The 10,845-nt window shown below is 45.6% G+C and overlaps 1 protein-coding gene across 1 annotated transcript in view; it reads right to left on the bottom strand.

Moving 5' to 3' along the window:
* Window positions 1–10,845, bottom strand: part of ERCC6L2 (ERCC excision repair 6 like 2) — a 128,282-nt gene that overhangs the window by 45,050 nt on the left and 72,387 nt on the right. Inside the window, exons 13-15 of the mRNA XM_038768136.1 lie at window positions 3,730–3,829; window positions 3,461–3,613; window positions 1,166–1,246 (exon numbers count right to left, since the gene is read on the bottom strand). Of these exons, the coding sequence (XP_038624064.1) occupies window positions 1,166–1,246; window positions 3,461–3,613; window positions 3,730–3,829 (334 nt within the window). The remainder of the gene's footprint in view (window positions 1–1,165; window positions 1,247–3,460; window positions 3,614–3,729; window positions 3,830–10,845) is intronic.

Raw genomic sequence — 10,845 nt, 5'->3', positions numbered from 1 at the left:
TCCTCCTCTTCTTCCTCCTCCTCCTCCTCCTCCTCCTCCAGGAAGCCTTCCCTGACTGAGCCCTCTCACGCCAACCTTCTCCCTGGGCCTCCATCTCGTCTGTGACCTCTGACCCCAGGCCCCTGCCCTGCCTCCGGCCTCAGAATCCCCCAGACCGCTCCTCTCCCCTCCTCCTCTTCTTCCTCCTCTTCTTCCTCCTCCTCCCCCTCCTCCTCCAGGAAGCCTTCCCTGATTAAGCCCTCTCACGCCAACCTCCTCCCGGGCCTCCATCTCCTCTCTGTCGCCTCCGACCTATGGCCCCCATCCTGCCTCCCGCCTCAAAATCCCCCCGACCATCCCTCTCCCCTCCTCTTCTTCCTCCTCTTCTTCCTCCTCCTCCTCCTCCTCCTCCTCCTCCAGGAAGCCTTCCCTGACTGAGCCCTCTCACGCCAACCTTCTCCCTGGGCCTCCATCTCGTCTGTGACCTCTGACCCCAGGCCCCCGCCCTGCCTCCTGCCTAAAATCCCCCAGACCGCCCCTCTCCCCTCCTCCTCTTCTTCTCCCTCCTCCTCCTCCTCCTCCAGGAAGCCTTCCCCGATTAAGTCATCTCACGCCAACCTCCTCCCCGGGCCTCCATCTCCTCTCTGTCGCCTCCGACCTCCGGCCCGCATCCTGGCTCCGGCCTCCCGCCTCAAAATCCCCCCGACCATCCCTCTCCCCTCCTCTTCCTCCTCCTCCTCCTCCAGGAAGCCTTCCCTGATTGCCCCCCTCCTCTCCTCCCGCTCCCTTCCGCCTCGCCCCGACTGGCCCCCTCTCTCCATCACCGCCCCCGTCCCCGGCCCTCACTGATTTCTCTCCATTCCCCTCTAGACGGCCACCTCCCTGTGGGCAGGGACGGCCCGCTCGGAGTCGTACTGGACTCCCCCGGGCGCTCAGTACGTTGCCCCGCCCACGGTGAGCGCTGGAGACGGAGCGCGGCCCCCCGGCGGCCTGGCATCTCCTCCGCCTTCTTCTCGCTCCCGGTCCTCGGTGCCCCTTCGGTGTTCGTTGAGCGCTTACTACGTGCCGGGGCGCCCTACTAAGCGCCCGGGGGCGAGGCGGGGCGGCGGGGTCGCCATTCCCAGGGATGTGACTTAGCCAAGGTCACGCGGTGGACAAGGTTGGAGGGGGGGGGGGGGTCGCTTACCAGCTCCGCTTGGCGCGCCGGGGGCTCCTCCGTCACCCAGTTTGTGGCCGTCAGGACCCCGGCTTCGACCCGGCCTTCTCGCTACGGGGGTGGCACGGGATGGGAAGGGATGGGAAGGGAAGGGAAGGGAAGGGAAGGAAAGGGAAGGGAAGGAGAGGAAGGGAAGGGAAGGGAAGGAAGGGAAGGAGAGGAAGGGAAGGGAAGGAGAGGAAGGGAAGGGAAAGAAAGGAAAGGAAAGGGAAGACGAGGAAGGGAAGGGAAAGGCAAGGAAGGGAAGGGGAGGAAGGGAAGGGAATGGGAGGGGAGGGAAGGGAAGGGAAGAAGAGGAAGGGAAGGAGAGGAAGGGAAGGAAAGGGTACGGAAGGGAAGGGAAGGAAGGGAAGGGAAGGAGAGGCAGGGAAGGGAAGGAGAGGGAAGGGAAGGAGAGGAAGGGAAGGGAAGGAGAGGAAGGGAAGGGAAGGGAAGGGAAGAAGAGGAAGGGAAGGAGAGGAAGGGAAGGAGAGGGAAGGGAAGGGAAGGAAAGGGAAGGGAAGGAGAGGAAGGGAAGGGAAGGGAAGGGAAGAAGAAGGGAAGGGAAAGGCAGGGAAGGGGAGGAAGGGAAGGGAAGGGAAGGGAAGAAGAAGGGAAGGGAAGGGAAGGGAAGAAGAAGGGAAGGGAAAGACAGGGAAGAGAAGGGGAGGAAGAGAAGGAAAGGGGAGGGGAGGAGAGGAGAAGCGAGGTGAGGCAAGGGAAGGGAAGGGAAGGGAAAGAAAGGGAAGGGGAGGAGGGGAAGGAGAGGAAGGGAAAGAAAGGGAAGATGACGAAGGGAAGGGAAAGAAAGGGAAGGAAAGGGAAGAAGAGGAAGGGAAGGGAAAGACAGGGAAGGGGAGGAAGAGAAGGAAAGGGGAGGAGAGGAGAAGCAAGGCGTGGCGAAGGACGGGAAGGGAAGGGAAGAAGAGGAAGGGAAGAAGAGGAAGGGAATTAAAGGAAGGAAGGGAAAGAAGGGAGGGAAGGAAGAGAGTTAAAAGGGAGAGAAGGAAAGAAGGGAGGGTGGGAAAAAAGGGGAGGGAAGGAAGAAAGGAAAAAGGGAAGGGAAGAAGGGAGGGAAGGAGAAAGGGAAGGAGAGGAAGGGAAGGGAAGGGAAGGAGAGGAAGGGAAGGGAAGACGAGAAAGGGAAGGGAAAGGCAGGGAAGGGAAGGGGAGGAAGGGAAGGGAAGGGAAGGGGAGGGAAGGGAAGGAAAGAAGGGGAAGGGAAGGGAAGGGAAGAAGAGGAAGGGAAGGGAAAGACGGAAGAGAAGGGGAGGAAGAGAAGGAAAGGGGAGGGGAGGAGAGGAGAAGCGAGGTGAGGCGAGGGAAGGGAAGGGAAGAAGAGGAAGGGAAGGGAAGGGAAGGGAAAGAAAGGGAAGGGGAGGAGGGGAAGGGGAGGAGGGGAAGGAGAGAAAGGGAAGGGAAAGAAAGGGAAGAAGAGGAAGGGAAGGGAAAGACAGGAAAGGAAAGGGAAGAAGAGGAAGGGAAGGGAAAGACAGGAAAGGGAAGGGGAGGAAGAGAAGGAAAGGGGAGGAGAGGAGAAGCGAGGCGTGGCGAGGGAAGGGAAAGGAAGGGAAGAAGAGGAAGGGAAGAAGAGGAAGGGAATTAAAGGAAGGAAGGGAAAAAAGGGAGGGAAGGAAAGAAGGGAGGGTGGGAAAAAAGGGGAGGGAAGGAAGAAAGGAAAAAGGGAAGGGAAGAAGGGAGGGAAGGAGAAAGGGAAGGAGAGGAAGGGAAGGGAAGGGAAGGAGAGGAAGGGAAGGGAAAGAAAGGGAAGGAAAGGGAAGACGAGGAAGGGAAGGGAAAGGCAGGGAAGGGAAGGGGAGGAAGGGAAGGGAAGGGGAGGGAAGGGAAGGAAAGAAGGGGAAGGGAAGGGAAGAAGAGGAAGGGAAGGGAAAGACAGGGAAGAGAAGGGGAGGAAGAGAAGGAAAGGGGAGCGGAGGAGAGGAGAAGCAAGGTGAGGCAAGGGAAGGGAAGGGAAGGGAAAGAAAGGGAAGGGGAGGAGGGGAAGGAGAGGAAGGGAAGGGAAAGAAAGGGAAGAAGAGGAAGGGAAGGGAAAGAAAGGTAGAAAGAAGCTATTGAGCGCTTACTATGTGCAGAGCACTGTACTAAGCGCTTACGGATGAGGATGATGAGGATGACGACGACGGCTCTTCCCACCGAGCCACGCGGCGCCCGTCCGTTCACTCGGTCGTACTTACTGGGCGCTTGCTCATCCGCTCCATCCGCTGTACTGAGCGCCCGACGGCGGGATCCCGGAAGGGGGGTGGCTGGGGGAGACGCCGGGCCTACCTGGAGGATGTCCCTGGTGAGGCAGGATCCGCGGGGCCTCAGCGTGAAGAGGTTGCGCGCCCCGAACAGCTCCCCGGGGCGAGACCTCGAACCCCGGACCGCCTCGAAGTAGCGCTTGGCGTTCTCGCTGCCCACCGCGGCGCAGTGCAGTTGCTGCGGGGGGGGGGATAGACAGGACGCCGGGGTCATCATAGCACTGTACTAAGCGCTTAGATAAGGGTCAAGGGTCACGCGGCGGCCCGGGACTCGAACCCAGGACCCGGGCCTACCTGCTTGTACACCTGGCGCAGGTACATGATCTCCTCCACCGTCCCCAGGGAGATGAGGCGGAAAACCTTCACGTCGCGCCGCTGGCCGATCCTGTAGGCCCTGCCCCCGGGGGACATCAGTACACTGCCCGTTATGTACTGAGCGCCCAACGAATGGCGATTAACGATGACGGCGTTGGGGAAGCGCTTAGTACGTGCCCAGCGCTGTTCCGAGCGCGGGGGGGGAGGAGGAGGGGTGATGGGGGTGGCCCCCGGGGGGCTCGGGGGCCTCACCCCCAGTCCAGAGGCGCTCAATAAGTGCGACCGAATGAATGAATGGTGGTGGTGGTGGTGGTGGCGGCATTGCTCGGCACGTAGTAAGCGCTCGGTGAATCAAAATAATGATCATCATCAATCGCATTTATCGAGCACTTCCTGTGTGCAGAGCACTGTGCTAAGCGCTTAATGATGATGGCATTTGGGAAGCGCCTACTGAGCGCTCAATAAATGCGACTGAATGGATGATGATGGTGGTATTTGGGAAGCGCTTACTAAGTGCTCAATAAATGCGACTGAATGGATGATGATGGCATTTGGGAAGCACCTACTGAGCGCTCAATAAACGCGAATGAATGGATGATGATGATGATGATGGTATTTGGGAAGCGCTTACTAAGTGCTCAATAAATGTGACTGAATGGATGATGATGAGGATGGCATTTGGGAAGCGCCTACTAAGCGCTCAATAAATGTGATTGACTGGATGATGATGGTGGCATTTGGGAAGCGCCTACTAAGTGCTCAATAAACGCGATAATGGATGATCATGATGATGATGGCATTTGTTAAGCGCTTACTAAGCGCTCAATAAATGCGACTGAATGGATGATGATGGTATTTGGGAAGCGCTTACTAAGTGCTCAATAAATGTGACTGAATGGATGATGATGATGATGGTATTTGGGAAGCGCTTACTAAGCGCTCAATAAATGCAATTGAATGGATGATGATGGTATTTGGGAAGCGCTTACTAAGTGCTCAATAAATGTGATTGAATGGATGATGACGGCATTTGGGAAGCGCCTACTAAGTGCTCAATAAATGTGATTGAATGATGATGGCATTTGGGAAGCGCCTACTAAGCGCTCAATAAACGCGACTGGATGATGATGACGATGGCATTTGGGAAGCGCCTACTGAGCGCTCAATAAATGCAATTGAATGGATGATGATGGCATTTGGGAAGCGCCTACTGAGCGCTCAATAAACGCAAATGAATGGATGATGATGATGATGGCATTTGGGAAGCGCCTACTAAGCGCTCATTAAATGCAATTGACTGGATGATGATGAGGATGGCATTTGGGAAGCGCCTACTGAGCGCTCAATAAATGCGACTGAATGGATGATGATGACATTTGGGAAGCGCTTACTAAGCGCTCAATAAATGCGACTGAATGGATGATGATGGCATTTGGGAAGCACCTACTGAGCGCTCAATAAACGCGAATGAATGGATGATGATGATGGTATTTGGGAAGCGCTTACTAAGTGCTCAATAAATGTGACTGAATGGATGATGATGAGGATGGCATTTGGGAAGCGCCTACTAAGCGCTCAATAAATGTGATTGACTGGATGATGATGGTGGCATTTGGGAAGCGCCTACTAAGTGCTCAATAAACGCGATAATGGATGATCATGATGATGATGGCATTTGTTAAGCGCTTACTAAGCGCTCAATAAATGCGACTGAATGGATGATGATGGTATTTGGGAAGCGCTTACTAAGTGCTCAATAAATGTGACTGAATGGATGATGATGGTGGCATTTGGGAAGCGCCTACTAAGCGCTCAATAAACGCGACTGAATGGATGATGATGGCATTTGGGAAGTGCTTACTAGGCGCTCAATAAATGTGATTGAATGGATGATGATGAGGATGGCATTTGGGAAGCGCCTACTAAGCGCTCAATAAATGTGATTGAATGGATGATGATGAGGATGGCATTTGGGAAGCGCCTACTAAGCGCTCAATAAATGTGACTGACTGGATGATGATGGTGGCATTTGGGAAGCGCCTACTAAGTGCTCAATAAACGCGACAATGGATGATGATGATGATGATGGCATTTGTTAAGCGCTTACTAAGTGCTCAATAAATGTGATTGAATGGATGATGATGGCATTTGGGAAGCGCCTACTGAGTGCTCAATAAACGCGACTGAATGGATGATGATGAGGATGGCATTTGTTAAGCACTTACTAAGTGCTCAATAAATGCGATTGAATGGATGATGATGATGATGATGGCATTTGTTAAGCGCTTACTAAGCGTTCAATAAATGCGATTGACTGGATGATGATGATGGCATTTGGGAAGCGCCTACTAAGCGCTCAATAAATGCGACTGAATGGATGATGATGATGATGGCATTTGAGAAGCACCTACTAAGCGCTCAATAAACGCGACTGAATGAATGATGATGATGATGATGATGGCATTTGGGAAGCGCTTACTAAGCGCTCAATAAATGCGGCCGAATGAATGATGATGATGATGATGATGGCATTTGGGAAGCGCTTACTAAGCGCTCAATAAATGCGACTGAATGGATGATGATGATGGTATTTGGGAAGCACCTACTAAGCGCTCAATAAACGCGACTGAATGAATGATGATGATGATGATGATGGCCTTTGGGAAGCGCTTACTAAGAGCTCAATAAACGTGACTGAATGAATGATGATGATGATGGCATTTGGGAAGCGCCTACTAAGCGCTCAATAAACGCGACCGAATGAATGATGATGATGATGATGGCATTTGGGAAGCGCTTACTAAGTGCTCAATAAATGCGATTGAATGGATGATGATGGTGGCATTTGGGAAGCGCCTACTAAGCGCTCAATAAACGCGACTGAATGAATGATGATGAGGATGGCATTTGGGAAGCGCTTACTAAGAGCTCAATAAACGTGACTGAATGAATGATGATGATGATGGCATTTGGGAAGCACCTACTAAGCGCTCAATAAACGCGACTGAATGAATGATGATGATGATGATGATGGCATTTGGGAAGCGCTTACTAAGTGCTCAATAAATGCGACTGAATGGATGATGATGGTGGCGTTTGGGAAGCGCCTACTAAGCGCTCAATAAACGCGACTGAATGAATGATGATGATGATGATGATGGCATTTGGGAAGCGCTTACTAAGAGCTCAATAAACGTGACTGAATGAATGATGATGATGATGGCATTTGGGAAGCACCTACTAAGCGCTCAATAAACGCGACTGAATGAATGATGATGATGATGATGATGGCATTTGGGAAGCGCTTACTAAGTGCTCAATAAATGCGACTGAATGGATGATGATGGTGGCGTTTGGGAAGCGCCTACTAAGCGCTCAATAAACGCGACTGAATGAATGATGATGATGATAATGGCATTTGGGAAGCGCTTACTAAGCGGTCAATAAACACGACTGAATGAATGATGATGATGATGGCATTTGGGAAGCGCCTACTGAGCGCTCAATAAACGCGACTGAATGAATGATGATGATGATGATGATGGCATTTGGGAAGCGCTTACTAAGCACTCAATAAATGCGACTGAATGGATGATGATGATGATGGCATTTGGGAAGCGCCTACTAAGCGCTCAATAAACGCGACTGAATGAATGATGATGATGATGATGGCATTTGGGAAGCGCTTACTAAACGGTCAATAAACGTGACTGAATGAATGATGATGATGATGGCATTTGGGAAGCGCCTACTAAGCGCTCAATAAACGCGACTGAATGAATGATGATGATGATGATGATGGCATTTGGGAAGCGCTTACTAAGTGCTCAATAAATGCGACTGAATGGATGATGATGGTGGCATTTGGGAAGCGCCTACTAAGCGCTCAATAAACGCGACTGAATGAATGATGATGATGATGATGATGGCATTTGGGAAGCGCTTACTAAGAGCTCAATAAACGTGACTGAATGAATGATGATGATGATGGCATTTGGGAAGCGCCTACTAAGCGCTCAATAAACGCGACTGAATGAATGATGATGATGATGATGATGGCATTTGGGAAGCGCTTACTAAGCGCTCAATAAATGCGATTGAATGGATGATGATGATGGTATTTGGGAAGCGCCTACTAAGCGCTCAATAAACGCGACTGAATGAATGATGATGATGATGATGATGGCATTTGGGAAGCGCTTACTAAGCGCTCAATAAACACGACTGAATGGATGATGATGATGATGGCATTTGGGAAGCGCCTACTAAGCGCTCAATAAACGCGACTGAATGAATGATGATGATGATGATGATGGCATTTGGGAAGCGCTTACTAAGTGCTCAATAAATGCGACTGAATGGATGATGATGGTGGCGTTTGGGAAGCGCCTACTAAGCGCTCAATAAACGCGACTGAATGAATGATGATGATGATGATGATGGCATTTGGGAAGCGCTTACTAAGCGCTCAATAAACGCGACTGAATGAATGATGATGATGATGATGATGGCATTTGGGAAGCGCTTACTAAGAGCTCAATAAACGTGACTGAATGAATGATGATGATGATGGCATTTGGGAAGCACCTACTAAGCGCTCAATAAACACGACTGAATGAATGATGATGATGATGATGATGGCATTTGGGAAGCGCTTACTAAGTGCTCAATAAATGCGACTGAATGGATGATGATGGTGGCATTTGGGAAGCGCCTACTAAGCGCTCAATAAACGCGACTGAATTATGATGATGCTGATGGCATTTGGGAAGCGCCTACTAAGCGCTCAATAAATGTGATTGACCGGATGATGATGGTGGCATTTGGGAAGCGCCTACTAAGTGGCTTCATCCCCAGTCCATAAGCGTTCAATAAGTGCGACTGAATGAATGATGAGGAGGATCGCTCAGTGAATCATAATAATGATGACGGCGCTTGGGAAGCGCTTACTACGTGCCCAGCACTGTTCTAAGCGCCGTGGGGGGGGGGGGCAGATGAGGTGATCAGGTTATCTGCATATATGTTTGTACATATTTATTACTCTACTCATTTATTTATTTTACTTATACCTATTTATTCTATTTATTTTATATGTTTGTACATATTTATTACTCCATTTATTTATTTTACTTGCACCTATTTATTCTATTTATTTTATATGTTTGTACATATTACTCTACCCATTGATTTATTTTACTTGTACCTATTTATTCTATTTATTTTATATGTTTGTACATATTTATTACTCTATTCATTTATTCATTTTACTTGTACCTATTTATTCTATTTATTTTATATGTTTGTACATATTTATTACTCTACTCATTGATTTATTTTACTTGTACCTATTTATTCTATTTATTTTATGTTTGTACATATTTATTACTCTACTCATTTATTTATTTTACTTGTACCTATTTATTCTATTTATTTTATATGTTTGTACATATTTATTACTCTACTCATTGATTTATTTTACTTGTACCTATTTATTCTATTTATTTTATGTTTGTACATATTTATTACTCTATTCATTTATTTATTTTACTTGCACCTATTTATTCTATTCATTTTATATGTTTGTACATATTTATACTCTACTCATTTATTTATTTTACTTGTACCTATTTATTCTATTTATTTTATACGTTTGTACATATTTATTACTCTACTCATTGATTTATTTTACTTGCACCTATTTATTCTATTTATTTTATATGTTTGTGCATATTTATTACTCTACTCGATTTATTTTACTTGTACCTATTTATTCTATTTATTTTATATGTTTGTACATATTTATTACTCTATTCATTGATTTATTTTACTTCTACCTATTTATTCTATTTATTTTATATGTTTGTACATATTTATTACTCTACTCATTTATTTATTTTACTTGTACCTATTTATTCTATTTATTTTATATGTTTGTGCATATTTATTACTCTACTCATCAATTTATTTTACTTGTACCTATTTATTCTATTTATTTTATATGTTTGTACATATTTATTACTCTACTCATTGATTTATTTTACTTGCACCTATTTATTCTATTTATTTTATATGTTTGTACATATTTATTACTCTACTCATCGATTTACTTTACTTGCACCTATTTATTCTATTTATTTTATATGTTTGTGCATATTTATTACTCTGCTCATCGATTTATTTTACTTGCACCTATTTATTCTATTTATTTTATATGTTTGTGCATATTTATTACTCTGCTCATCGATTTATTTTACTTGTACCTATTTATTCCACTTATTTTATATGTTTGTACATATTTATTACTCTACTCATCGATTTATTTTACTTGTACCTATTTATTCTATTTATTTTATGTTTGTACATATTTATTACTCTACTCATTGATTTATTTTACTTGCACCTATTTATTCTATTTATTTTATACGTTTGTACATATTTATTACTCTACTCATTGATTTATTTTACTTGTACCTATTTATTCTATTTATTTTATATGTTTGTACATATTTATTCCTCTACTCATTTATTTATTTTACTTATACCTATTTATTCTATTTATTTTATATGTTTGTACATATTTATTACTCTACTCATTGATTTATTTTACTTGCACCTATTTATTCTATTTATTTTATATGTTTGTACATATTTATTACTCTACTCATTGATTTTACTTGTACCTATTTATTCTATTTATTTTATATGTTTGTACATATTTATTCCTCTACTCATTTATTTATTTTACTTGCACCTATTTATTCTATTTATTTTATACATTTGTACATATTTATTACTCTACTCATCGATTTATTTCACTTGTACCTATTTATTCTATTTATATGTTTGTACATATTTATTACTCTACTCATTGATTTATTTTACTTGTACCTATTTATTCTATTTATTTTATATGTTTGTACATATTTATTACTCTACTCATTATTTTACTTGCACCTATTTATTCTATTTATTTTATATGTTTGTACATATTTATTACTCTACTCATTTATTTTACTTGTACCTATTTATTCTATTTATTTTATACGTTTGTACATATTTATTACTCTACTCATTGATTTATTTTACTGGTACCTA

This window comes from Tachyglossus aculeatus, chromosome Y3 (assembly GCF_015852505.1).
Source record: "Tachyglossus aculeatus isolate mTacAcu1 chromosome Y3, mTacAcu1.pri, whole genome shotgun sequence".
NCBI lineage: Eukaryota > Metazoa > Chordata > Mammalia > Monotremata > Tachyglossidae > Tachyglossus > Tachyglossus aculeatus.
The sequence above is the reverse complement of the archived record's forward strand: the minus strand, read 5'-3'. Positions and strand labels throughout refer to the sequence as shown.